The 14,592-nt window shown below is 41.4% G+C and overlaps 1 protein-coding gene across 4 annotated transcripts in view; it reads right to left on the reverse strand.

Annotated features, from left to right (window-relative positions):
• Positions 1-14,592, reverse strand: part of PEPD (peptidase D) — a 221,485-nt gene that overhangs the window by 151,890 nt on the left and 55,003 nt on the right. For all 4 annotated transcript variants that reach the window (XM_073307882.1, XM_073307881.1, XM_073307880.1 and 1 more), the window contains one exon: positions 1,276-1,351. In XM_073307882.1, the coding sequence (XP_073163983.1) occupies positions 1,276-1,351 (76 nt within the window). The remainder of the gene's footprint in view (positions 1-1,275; positions 1,352-14,592) is intronic.

Here is a 14,592-nt window from a genome sequence, read left to right on the forward strand (position 1 = left end):
TGCCCTGCTTGCTACCCCCTAATGCTAAACCTGGCTTTTATGCAGAAAACCAGTTCTGGTGGCACACATGAGCTGTGGAGTTTTTATAGAATGTTGGGGGGGAGAGAAGGGGCTTGCCTCGGGGGGGGGGGGAAAAGGTTGAGAACCCCTGGTCTAGGGAAGTCTCCCAGGAGTCAAGAGCATTCCAGAAAGGAGCACTCTGGAGACCGTGTCCCAAGGGCAAAAGACGTTTGGGCCCATGGAGTGGGGCTAGGAAAAGAGCTATGAGAAAGTCTCTTCAGAGAGGCTATGAGGCCAAAGCAGGGATAATCAGAGGGAACTGGGCAGCAGACAGGGGAGGAGTTTGAAATTCGGAAGTAAGGGAAATGAGGACAAAAGAAGGGTTTCAGACTATAAGGGCCAAAAGAACTGTATATTTTGTGTGGACTTAATAAATTAGGCTCCAAGAGGGGGAACATTATGCTAAAACTCCTGGCTGCAAGTGAATTAAATTAAGAACCCAGAGGAGAATTAAGACCAGACAACCATGTAGCGGCAGGCTTCACTGGAGTCTGTCATTGACTTCTCTCCTCAGAGAAGAAATTCACATGCTATAATAGTATAAAAATGTCAACAACTTATGGCCTTTGACTGAAAGTCTTACTGCTGGCCCAGTGTTGTGTGAAGTTAGCAACTGAGACAGACTCACTCCCAAAGACCTCAATTGAAACAGTGGGTCTGAGCTAAAATTCCTCCTGACATTCAACCGAGCATGGGCGGGCATTTGCCCTATCCCAATCTGACAGTCTCAACAATGAGGGGCTCATCCTCTGCTGAGCTGATCAATATTCTCTACCAAAGGCAATGAAAAACTCTCACAAAGAGCAACTGCTGACTGTCTCAGGCTACAAGCAATCCGGACTATGCAGACTGTGCACAGCCTCCAAAATTCTGACCTCACAATGGAACAGGCTAGAAACCTGTTTGCCTCCTCCACAAGTGCATGGGAGTATACCTGAACATAGTAACTACATAGATTGCAAACAGTCACCATCCACTGACACTCCAGCCTCCTGCCCCCCAAAAACTTCATTTCCTCCACATCATAAGTGAGCCAGTGAGCTCAAGGACAATGTAAGGTGTATTATAGGGTTATAATAGGAGGGCTATTATCCTCCTCTTTCTATCCAACTCTTCCATTATTTCATTACTAAGCAATTCAGGTTGATGGGAACATTTTCTGAATACTACAGTTACACTAAGAGCAAAAATTATTAACAGTAAAGGATCCATTACCTCTTTATGAGCTTCACTGGATATTTTATTGGTGTACCGCAGAACTTCCAACTCCATGTCTGTCTTAATCACCCGACTTCAAAGAAAAGAATACAAGGAATGAGGTTAGGTTAGTCATTTTTCATGCAAGTCAGCAGACTAACAACAGAATAAAACAAACAAAAAAAATAACCAAGTGAAATAATATAAACCTATGTTAGAATTGGACCAAATATGCTTCAAAAGTGAAATGATATTATAAGTAACAGGACATAAGGAACATTTTTCGATGAAAATGTTTTGTTGGCATTAATTTGTCATTAACACAGCAAGCTTGCAAAGGAAGTCACATGCATTTTAACAGACTTGCATTATTTTAATAATATTGAGCATAAATTTTGCCCAATCAACATTTTCTAACAGTGTACATTAACTACAAAAATGAATTGCTTTTCTCTAAGTTATGTCTCAAACACTATTTCAAACAGAACATTTCTACACCTTATTTATTTTTAACACAATACAAAACTGTTTTACATAATGGAATTTCCCATGGCTCCATGTGCTTGTATGCAGCACAACCCAAACTCCTTTTTATTTTCAGTGCATCAAAGAAAAAACAAACAAGATGGTCATTTGATATAAAAGAGTATATGAGATCCCAAAAACAAAAGGAAAAAAGTAACTAAGGCCACTCTACCCATTCTCTTTATGTATTTGTTTCCTGACAGAGTTCTTGTTTCCAAGCAATACTCTGGTATAGAATATTGTATGTGTATACACTTATGAGTTTCATGACTCAAAATTCTTGAGATTAGTTAAAAATATACTTTTAATTACAGGCTATGGTGCTTTTTATTGCATGTTTCAAGTAAAAAAAAGTAACTTTGATATGATCTACACTGTGCAGGTAATTGCATATTCTTCCATTAAAACTGCATTCTTTTTTACACATTAAGGATTTCATGTTTTCACACCATTCATATGTTCATCTCAAAAGCAACCCTAAAATGCATTTTTTATACTGTCAAAGCAGAGAGCACTGCCCATATTAGAACTATATCTATTGAGTTTTGTGGACATCTTTAAGTTTTGTTTTCAAATTTAACTTAAGCGTGCATTGATTGTAAATTATCATAATTCAACAATGTACTGAAATTGTCACATTTACCCTTTTTATTTTAACCTTGCTGTGTTTATGCTATTTTGGAATAACAGTATCTACATTTGTAGGCTTGGAAGGATTAGATTTTTAAATCAATAAATGTTGGTAAATATCAGTTTTACCATACACACACACAAACCGATGAAAATTTATTGATTTAAGAATATTTAATTTGTGTATTTTATATGTTGAAAATATCTGTTTTAAGAGTTATAAAGCTTTAAGTTTTCAAATCTCAATGTCTGCTGTCATTAAATACTTGCCTGCCTCCTAACAATTATCCAAAACTGTGAAAATTTAAGTCAATAAAAATCTTAAAAAATGTTTAAAAATAATCAGCCTTATTTGTCAACATTATTTTTTTAAAAATTGAATTCTGCCAAGCCTAAATATTTGTGCTCCCGTGGCTTGCTTTAATGAAACTCAGAAATTGTTTATTCATCCAACATGTGTGTGACAGGAGAAGTTCTCCATAGATTTGACTGCAAATCAAGAATTATTTGAGATGGCGGGACATAGTGCATTTCATTCACAAATAATATTTATTGGTGACAATCAAGGCACCTTCATAAAACTGCTGATACAGATTGAAATTCTATTATAAACAGAAACATGGTAAAGGGGAATAGGTTAGATTTTTCTTGACAGCTTAGGAAATAACACAAAATAATTATTAAGCACAATGAGAATTTTACCACTGGCATAAACCATTCAAAAATAGCAGCAAAGAGTCCTGTGGCACCTTATAGACTAACAGACGTATTGGAGCATAAGCGGACTCTTTGCAGCTTTTACAGATCCAGACTAACACGGCTACCCCTCTGATACATTCAAAAATAGTGTTTTAGAATGGATGAAAAACCAGAAGAATAATTCTAGAATGGTATAAAATATTCCCATTCCAAGTACAGATGAGGAGATTAATTGCTCTATTTTGGAGAAGGGACATGGAATAGCAATTTAACTATATTCTTGTTAGATTGAGGGAGTAACAGTTTATTGATTTCTGATAGTGTTCTTTGGAGTACCAAAGGTGCTAGTCGGACAATTTAAGACCTGTTTGATCTGCCTTTTTATTGCTTTCAATATACAGTATACATCTGTAATCTGTAGGTGCCTCACAAATAGTTTATTTCATAGTTTAATGTCTAATCTCTACTGCGATCAGCTCCTGACAAATTACTAACTGCTCAACTACATATACAAACAGTATGGACTAAAGCCCACTCTACCAGAATAGATCACAAAGCTTTATTGTCAAGACATTTATTTAAAACTTTATGTTCTGCTTTGCATGATAACTTTTATGTTGTCTTTTGCATAAAGGAGATCATATTTAGCATTAGTTTTATTTATAGGCATTTCTGTGGCATTTGCCACCCTTGTTTCTAGGTATTTAAACACTGCAACTGTAAGGAAATATCCACTCACTTGGAGAGCCATCACAAGGCCCTCCGCACTACACAAGTGCTGCTTTTGATTGCCATGAGGGGAGGTTGCAGGCAGTGCAACTGCCCAGAGGCCTCTGCACCTCAAGCCACAGTGGTGGTGGTAGTGGTGATCTATAAAAGACCGCAAAAAACTTCCTCAGATGGGGTTGTTAGGCTACCAAATTTATGATTACATGGCTCATAACCTCCAGGTATGGATTGCAGAAGGACAGCTGACTATATTCCAACCAGCAGATTAGGGTAGCAACCATGGAGGGGCTTCAGCCTGCTTTGTGGGCTTTGCGTGCACGATATTCCTTTCTCTTCCTCTAAGCCCGTAGTCATTTCCCTGCACAAAGTCCAGTTTCTCTGGCTTTCTGTAAAGAGCAGTGAGTTTCACATTGCAAGAAAAGCCAAATGGTGAAAGTCCTACTATTCTCAATTATTAATATTTATACTTTTTAAGATAATTATCCTTAGTAAGGAGAAGAAAATATTGTATTTGTGTACTATATATGCACTTAAGCATCCTATTAAAAACAGCTTGTGGCCAAATATGCATACTTGCATTGATATTTGAATGGGGAAAAAATCGCTTACTGGCTCAAGCGAATGCAACTGCAGAATATACATAGTTGGTATGTAAACTGAGCCTCAAACTAACAGCTAAATTACTGAAAGCAGTCAATTAAAAAAATTCCACACACGTGTATGATTTTTTTTTTTAAAAAAGCTACTGTTAGATGTAACCTATAATTACTAAAACTAGAATAGAGAAAGATTTTTTCCCTATCACCCCTATTCACTCATACATATACTTTATGCTTTTATATGCACTTTCTGCATAGGCAGTTTCTCCTCTTTGTGGGTCTTTCACACAGCAATAGGGGAGAGAAAAGCTTTAAAATAGAAACACTGTGGTGCCTGAAACTAATTTTAACTTTTCAATTGGCTAAATTTCAAAACTGTCATGCCCAACATACCAAGAACCTACTCTCTATTAATGAAGTGATCCAAACAAGTCATTAGCATGGCTACGGTATAACTTAATTGTGAATTCCTTAGATGCTGTATTCTGGTCTCCAGAGACATATAAACATCCTGTTTTCTAATTTATTTGCTTCTCTTTGTATGTGCAAAAATGCACGAGTGATCTGGGTCCCTTGGAAAGTAACTATATGGGTAAAAAAATCAAAGCAATATATCAATCCTATTTATATTTAATGTAAATCCATTTGTCAATCTCTTAGCTGCTTTCCATGGCAGAAATGTATCTTTTTGAACTGTGTGCGCAACTCACTCTTTGGTCACTTCATCTGAAGTCTTGCATTTTGGGCAAGTGCTAGGAATTTACAACTGGCCTATATATGGAGGCTCTAGATAAGCAACAAAATCACACAGAACTGAGTTGCCTTGATCCTTTCAGAATTCTGCTGTTACGTTCTACATTTAATTTTCAAAAGCCACTTTTTCCACAATAGTGTTATATTTATGTCAGTTAAGTTTTCTCTCTAGGATTCAGTTCAAATAAGTGTTAAGAACTTCAAAGAAAGAGTTTAAACTCTAACTCTTCAAACCTATTTATGTGCATTATCTGATATAAATATTTCATACGCTGTTTATTGTATCTTCAAAAATTAGTCCATAATTATAAGGGAGTATGTAATCTTGCAATAAAAATTCCCATATCCAGTAGTATGCTAAGGAGCAGCATTAAAGATCTGGGACAACCCTAAATCTAAATTTACTGGGTTTTATGAGTTTAAGGTTACAATTTATTTTATAATAATTACTCAGTTAGAAGAATGAATTAATGCAAACTACTATGCTATGGAAATACTTTCATTAAAGCAATGAAAAAAAATTAAAGCTGAGTAAGAGAGTAAAAAATTGTTACCTACCTTTTCATAACTGTTGTTTTTCGAGATGTGTTGCTCATGTCCATTTCATTTTAGGTGTGCGCACTGACATCCATAGTCAGAAATTTTTGCCTAGCAGTATCCCTAGAATCGGCTGTGGCGCCCCCTTGAGTGCTGCACTCATGTGCTGGTATATTAGGCACTGCTGGTCCCACGCCCTTTCAGTTCCTTGTTGCCAGCAACTCTGACAGAAGGGGCAGGAGGGCAGGTAATGGAATAGACATGAGAACACATCTTGAAGAACAACAGTTATGAAAAGGTAGGTCACCATTTTTTCTTCTTCAAGTGCTTGCTCATGTTCATTCCATTCTAGGTGACTCACAAGCAGTATCCTCAGAGGTGGGCTCAGAATTCACGGTCTTGTGGCTTGCAGCACTGCTCTACCGAAGCCAGCATCGTCCGAGGCCTGCTGGGTAAGTGTGTAATGGGACATGAATGTGTGGACGGGCAACCAGTTAGCTGCCCTGCAGATGTCCTAGATAGGCTCTTGGGGTAGGAAAGCTGCCTCAGAGGCTTGCACTCTGGTTGAATGGGCGGTTACAAATGCAGGAGGGGGCACCTTTGCCTGATCGCAGCAGCAGCGAACGCAGGCAGTGATCCAAGAAGAAATTCTTTGAACAGATACTGGACAACCTTTTATCTTGTCAGCCACCATGACAGACAATTGCATCGACTTGTGGAATGGCTTGGTTCTTTCAAAGTGGAAGGCTAGCGCTCTCCTAACATCTAGGAAATGCAACCTAGTCTCTTTCTTCAATTATGTGACTATGGAAAAAAGACATGTAAGTAAATGTCCTGGCCCACATGAAACTGTGGCAAGAAAGCCAGGTATGGTCACAGCTGAACATTGTCTTTGTAAAAGACCGTAAAGAGTGGTTCCGAGGTAAGCGCCCTAATCTCAGAGACTCAGAGATGTTATTGCAACCAAGAATGTGACTTTCCAGGAAAGGAGAAGGAGAGAACAGGAAGCCAGAGGACCTTAATAGATGAAAGGGACAGGCCATGGAGCTTGAGATGCAGAAGGTAGTCCAGGATTAATTGCAGCGAGGTCCGCTTGGGCCGAATGCCTTTATCTGAGGACCAACAAGCGAACCGCTTCCATTTGGTCAGGTAAGTTGATCTGGTGGAGGGCTTTCTGCTGCCCAACAGGACCTATTAGACACCGGCCGAGCACTCGTGCTCCTCCACATTTAACCACGCAGCAGCCAAGCCGCCAGGTGTAGCGCCGTCAGGTTCGGATGCAGAAGACTACCATTGTTTTGGGAGCAGAAAAGCATCTGACAGTGAGTCTCTGTCAATCCCCTGAATCGAGCAGAAAACATGGCACTTCTTATTCTGTCTGAATGTGAACAGGTCCTCCTGGGGAGTCCCCCACCTCTGGAAGATGAGACTGACAACTTGTGGATGGAAGGACCACTCATGGTGAGAAGAGAAGGTCCTGCTGAGGCAATTGGCCCCGGGGAGGTGTGTGGCTACGAGATGTATGTTGTGTTGTACACAGAAGTCCCAAAGCCTGAGGGCTTCTTGGCAAAAAGGCAGATGATCTGGTTCCACCTTGCTTGTAGATATAGAACATAGCCTCTGTACGGTCCATCAGGACCTGTACCACCCTGCTTTTTATGTGAGGTAGGAAGGCTTGGCAGGCCAAGTTAACGGCTCTGAGCTCCCTGACATTGATGTGTAGGGAGCGATCGTGACTAGACCAATGACCTTGCATACTGAGATCGCCCAGGTAGGCTCTCCACTGCAGGTCCAAGGCATCAAAGATGTGGGTCACTGATGGGGATGGAGATAGAGATGCCGCCGCACCGGATCCCAGGATCGGCTGTTTATTAGCCTGTCGTCAAGGTATGGGTAAATTTGAACACCTCAACACCTCAGGTAAGCAGCCACTGGCTCTATGCACTTTGTGAACACTCTCAGGCTGAAGGGACAGAAGGGCAGCACAGTGAATTGGAAATGGCACTGGCCCAACACAAAATGGAGGAAGCGTCTGTGTCCTAGGAAAATGGAAATATGCATCCTTCAAGTCAAGGGTGGCATACCAGTCTCCCAGGTCCAGGGAGGGGACGATGGAGGCCAGGGAGACCATGTGAAACTTCAACTTCTTGAGAGACTTGTTGAGGTGACACAGATCCAGAATGGGTCTGAGGCCCCCTTTTGCTTTTGGGAGTAGAAAGCTTTCCCTTTCATGTCTTGAGGGACCTCCTCCACTGCCCCCAGGCACAGAAGGTTCTTGACCTCTTGAACGAAGAGTTGCTTGTAAGAAGGGTCCCTCAAGAGTGACGGGGAAGGAAGATGGGAGGGATGGTCAGCCACGAACTGCAGGGTGTAACCTGAAGATATTATGTCAAGCACCCAATGGTCCAGGGTCAGCCGTGACCAGGCCGACTGGAAGGGGCGCAGGTGGTTGAGGAAAGAGTAGGAGGGTGGATCCTGGGATGTGACTGGGCGCAGTCCTCGTGCGCACCCTCAAAATGCCTGTTTCTGGCTTCCTTTGTTACTGGAAGTGCCAGGCTGAGGAGATGAATGGGAAGACGACCAGTGTCACTGCTTAAATCCTTTGTCTCTGTCCTTTTTCCTGTAGCTACTCAGGACCTACACTGGGGAGGCAGAGGACAGAACAACTCAGGGGTCTGAAGGCCCAAGGAGTGGAGGGTGGCACGGGAGTCTTTAAGGCCATGGAGCCTTGCGTCCGTGAGCACAGAGAAGAGCCCTGCTCCCTCAAACAGGAAGTCCTGAATGGTGGTCTGCATCTCCTGGGATAACCCAGAGGACTGTAACCAAGAGCTGCACCTCATTACCACTGCAGAGGCGACAACCTTGGCTGCTGAGTCTGTAGCGTCCCAGGCCATCTGGAGGGCACCTTTTCCTACCGCTTCACCTTCCTCCACTAAAGTGGCAAATATCTGGGCTCGGTCCTGCGGGAGGGCCTCCCTGAATTTGCTAAGGGAGTCCCATAGATTAAAACTGTACCTGCCTAACAGGGCTGGTGGTTAGACACCCAAAATGGAAGGATTGCCATTGAATAAATTTCCCTGCCAAATAAATCCAATCTCTTGGCATCTTTGCTTTTTGGCGTGCCACTCACCTGTTCCTGCCTGTCCCTTTCGTTAACAGTGGACATGACCAATGACCCTGCTGGAGGGTGCGTGTACAGATATTCAGATCCCTTTGCAGGGACGTAGTACTTATTTCCCTCCTTTTTAGAAGTAGGCAGAATGGAAGAGGGGGTCTGCCACAGCAATTTTGCAATCTTAAAGACCCCTGGGTGGACAGGCAGCGCAACCCAGGCCGGGATGGAGGATGACATATCTCATTAAAGAGGTCATCAGACTCCTCTGCTGACTCCTCAATCTCCAAGTTTAAATTGGTATCCACCCTTTTAAGGAGGGTCTTGTGCTCCTTGAAGTCGTCAGGGGGACTGCCAGTTTGGGAGGGAACCATTACCGCTTCGTCCAGAGACACCTCAGAGGAAGGGGCGGTTCCCCTTCCTCCTCTAGGGATGGCTCCTTAGGCGTTGGAGCCTGCTGTGCTGTCCCTGAGTTGGACTCGGCACTGTGTTCCGACTTCGGTGCCGGTGGTGCCAGGGGCAGTTTGTCCAAGGCGACCAGGGAGCAAAGGTGGGAATAAGGGACCAGCATTACAGGCACACCCCACAGATTCCAGTATGGCCATTGGTCAGACCACTGTCCCTGCTGCCATGCCACCACTGCGGATGCCATACTGGTCTCGTGGGTTGGCGGTGATTCACCCTTCCTTGGAGAGGGAGCGAACTCCTGGACCATTGCCCCTCTGGTGACCAGGGTGGAGCTGTGGAGTCCTTAGACTGCTGACTGATCCTCATCAGCAATTGGTGAGAAGAGGGCGAGGATCAGTGTTTGCCCGACGAGCGGTACCGGGGAGGTGGAGACCGGTGCTGTGACTGGAAGCGATCCCGCACTGGTGGGGACGGATGCCTAGGAGACCATCTAGGCGATGGTGATCTGCGCCATGGCGACATCTAGTGGGAAGTTTGCTGGTACCGAGGGTATGGGGACTGGTGCTTTGAGTCCAGTGTCCCATGCCTCGTAGGGGGAAAGCACAGCATCAGGGATGTGGGCCTTCTGAGGATGCGGAGGCAGTGTCCTAGACTGTGGCGATGAGGAGCCACGCCTGCAATCAGGGACCGAGGACGCTCCCCTGCCTTAATGAGGTGGCCCCATGACCAGCTTGCCCTTGGATGTTGAGGTCTTAGCTGAGTCTGACACCTGGTGTGGCATCTGTGGCCGGCCTACTTGTTCTTTAGCCGGCCACAGATGCAATGGCAATGCAGGGCAATGAAGGCCCTAGGAGAAGCCAGGGTCCCCTGCCGCTCCTGGGAGTCGGAAGCAGATCCATGGCTGGGCTTGGGGGTCTGACTGCAGCAATACCATCGTGAAGCTCCAGGGTGGGCATGTGGCCTGACATAAGTCCTTTGCCCAAAGCCCCTCTCCCTTCTGGTGCCGAGGGACTCTTCTTCTTTTGCCACTTCTTGGGCACCAGGGAGGGGGAACAGTGCCCGGTGGGGCCTGGTGCCGGCTAAATGCTTCTCCCCCACTGTTCAGATAACCCCTCTAAGATATACTACAAGTTATTAAAATACCAAAATTATTGCAAACATTATATAACAATTGGTATTTTTAGTGCTTGATTCTATTCAATTAAAGAAGAAAAGCAATGAAATAGAACAGTGACTATGAGTAATGAGCTGCTTCTGTCAGATAAATACCCAGGCAAAGGGATGACTTTTAGTCATGTTCCAACTGGGACACATTTATCCAGTGACAATGTTTCATTGCAATTACTTTATTTCTATTTCAATAAAATGATTGATGTGGAGATCAGCATTAAGGACACTGGGACTATAGACTGACAATAGCCCGTTGTGCAATTGTAGAAAAACTTCATTCTGATTGACATATGAGGTCAAACAGGTTTAGTGTCTGGGTTGTGTTTTTCAGGGGGAGAAAAGGGGGTTCAATATTTAAAGTATACTACATATCCAGCATATATGTTTTATATTTTTAAACTGGCGTTTTAAATAAAGCACTTAAATGTATGTTTTAAATTGTATTGGATATGTAAATAATCTAAAACAAAACTTCTGCAATAACTGCAAAAAAAATTTAAAATACATTCAGTTTTCAGGTCAAGTTCTTTTTATATGTTTCATCTTTCAAATTGCGTGATAAATCAGTTTAATTAGAAAACTTTGAAAACAAAGGCTTAAAGAGTATCGGGGACATCCGATCCATAATTTATCATACACTCTTGTCAGTACTGAACCCTTGTCCCAGTAGGGTGTTAGAGGACAGTGGGAGATTCTAGTTCACATTTATTGTTGGTTCAGAAGGCTCAGCCATTTAACCTTTAGTTGCCAATTTTGACAAAATGGGATTTCTCCAACAAATATAATGGAAAACAAAATGTTGTAGCTTTTGCTAAAATGTGAAAGGGTAAATATGTCAATGGAAAAATACAACTCAAATTAATCAATTCAACTTTAAGGAGAAGACTTTTTGTGCACCCATCACGAAATGTAGTATACAATTGACCCGAACTATTCGATATTCTAAAAAAATATATTCTTCATTCCAAAAATGTATTACTTTCCAGCTAATGTTGCTTAGGTACAAACTGAAAAAGCCAAGGAAACCATTAATTAAGGCAGTCTTGGTGCATATCCCATATCACCCAAACAGCTAGACTCCTTACCCCCCAAAAAACACTTGCTTCCAAGTTATGAAGAACACACCACCTTTACAATTACACCTGAACACAAAACCTGAACTCTGACAACTACAGTAGAATTTTCTGAAGAGCTATGTGCCCTGAGAAAGCATACCAAGTGCTATTTTTTAAATTGGGAAAGAATTGAGGTCCAAAGTTCTTCTCTAGCTTTCAAGTACAATATAGTACAAAGGAGATTCTTTCTGCACCACTGCTAGCTCCACCAATCTCTTCAAGTTCAATTCAGACTTTCCTTCTGATTTCCTCCCCTACACTTCCACCTCACATCCCTCATCTACCTTTACTCTCCCTCCTGCACATACTGTAGCCTCAATCTGATGCTGTTGAGCTGTGGTCTCAGAAGGGGGGTACCAATTTTCAGACAGCCACCTGTTGACATTCTTTAGTGACCCACAGAATCATGAGACTCCTTCCTGTAAATTTCCAAAGGTAGCCATTTGTAGAAGGCTCCTTTAAGTGATTCCCTCCTTTCCCATGTGCAATGCCCCAAATCCAAGGATCTTGATCTTGTTGCAACAGAGATACTTTGAATGCTTCTGAGAGACTAATATATATTTTTGAAGGATTTAGCATCTGCCTGAAGTGGAAATCACAATGCAATTTTAACTAAGGAGCTACAAGAGCACCTCCATAATTTTGCATGCATTAAGATGAACAAATCAGTGGTGGAGCAATATATAAAAGGACATCTGGATCAGAAAATTTATGCAATAGAAAGTGACCACATATAAAACATAGCATTATCTAAACATATTCAGCAACTCTATTCTAAACTTCCAGCCATGCTAACGGAGTACCTGTCAAGTTTATCTGAACTGCTAAATAAATTCTCTCACCCTATAAATTATCTTTGAATCTCAAGATTTGCATGGACAAGAAAATGGAAAAGGAGTTTAATAGTAGACTTATCTAAGTACCCGTTCAAAATGCTTGAAGTAATCTTGCTTCATATAAGAAATACTGCAGTACTATGATACCAACCCTGACTGCCTCACACGCAAACAGTCTGTGACATTTATTCTGAAGTGCTAGCTGTCATAGTTTCAGAGTAACTGCACCTGTATCCCCTCCTCTGTTGCCCACTCCGGGAATGCCCAGTCAGGTCTCAGGTCTCTGAAATCACCTGCTCATTGTCCTTCTGACCAGGGGCTTTAAGTCTGCACAGTTTACACTGTGATACGCCCATTAAGTCAGTCTGGCTAAAGGCTTTCTCTCAGAGGGCTATGAACAGCGTATTTCCAGTAGTTACAAATTACCATACAAACAAGCACATTTATTCTTAAGGAAAAAACATTACAGATGAAACATAATAAAAACAATGAACAGATTTAAACACATCATCTTTAAATATACCAGGAGTCACCCATCTGTCTTATGGGGTCCTAGTGGGAAAAAGTCCTTCCAACCCTTCCACAAGAGTTGGGGCCCGCCTTTGACTGAAGGTCCTGTCTATTTGCTGGAGGAGAAAATTTAAATCCAGCCTTTTTATATCAAAAGCCCTCTTTTGGTCTGTTGGTCTCTGGAAAACCCAGTTTGAACCAGTATATGCAAGCCTCTTCAGGGGGTGGTATCTCTGTGGAGATGTTCGCAACGTAAGTGATTCACCTCAATCACCCCCTACTATTTTGGGTTCCTGGAAGACTTGTGATACCCCCCCCCATTGCATACAATCCTTGGACCACCATGATACATAAACTTAATAAAATATGGTCCCCAACAATATTACAAGGGATTGCAATATCTGTCACACTAACATCATGAGAGCCAGTCAGTTTGCTCTAATCTAGGTATCACAGTGACTACCTGAATCTCCAGGTTCAACCCCAGGTCAATATACCAGTGTGAAACCAGGGATTAGGACAATGCTAGTTCATATAGAACTCATGGGTTCAGCCCCACTCTTGGGCAACACTTAACTTTAATATTTTTTTAAACAAGATGTTACTTTGATAAGGGGAACAGGGGATGGATTGTAGCTTTTTTTAATACCAGAAAAATGAGGGGGAAAATTAAAAGCAACAATTTATAAGAAGTTTTTTGAAATGTATAACGAACTCTTTCAACCTAAACTTCATTAATACGTATATCTTGGGCCATAACTATTAGTGATATACACACTGAACTGGTCTATATCATGACAAGGCACTTAAGCTTGTGTTTAATTTTGAGTATTTGAGTAGCTCCATTGATTTCACAGTGACTACCAATGTGTTCTATGCATTTCATAGAGAGTTTAGCACCTTGCAAGATCAAGCACCTAATTCAGAAACCTTGACTCTAAATTATTAAAGCTTCTGCATGGGAACTTCCTTCTTCTGTGTGTACATATATATATATATATATATATATATATATATATATATATATATATATATATATAAAAATAAGTCCATACTCTAAATGTTTATGCGGCTGTCACAGGTTTCTGCACTAAGAGACTTTCCCTCTCCTAAATTGTGCGGGAACTGCAGAAGAGGAACTCAGCTACTGCACATCTCCATCTCATACTGATGACTCTAATACAGCTTTATTTTATCTAAAAAGTGTTCTTTTTTTTCTTTTAAAACATTATTACACTACCAAAGTAGTGAAATGAATATGCAACAGAACAAAGAATCTGGCTTATTAAGCTTCCATTACTCTGATATGTTAATAATCAGGTGCCTTCAAGACAAATTTCAACTTCACACTTCTTTTCAGTACATGGACTACTGTACAGAAGATTATTCATACTAGAGTAATGTTTATTATTAACACAAGTTATTAATAAGAGTAATGTATAGTAGCCTGTAATATATTAAGCTGCAATAGTAGGATGCAGTATGTATTTTTCCTGTTTATTTTTTAAAGGTTCTGAAAAACAAGTAGCTTATCTGTCATAAGTAAGGTTTTGTTTTCTCAGCTCCATGCTAATACATTTAAAATGCTTAGTTAAAAACCAATTTAATTAGCAAAAATCCACTCTGCTGTCTCTTCAGTTAATTTGCTAAATGAAAAACTAGAAAGCCTTAGTTATAAAACGGTTGTTAAGACAACATTAATGATACTGTTA

Source organism: Lepidochelys kempii, chromosome 12 (genome assembly GCF_965140265.1).
Source record: "Lepidochelys kempii isolate rLepKem1 chromosome 12, rLepKem1.hap2, whole genome shotgun sequence".
Classification (NCBI taxonomy): Eukaryota; Metazoa; Chordata; order Testudines; family Cheloniidae; genus Lepidochelys; species Lepidochelys kempii.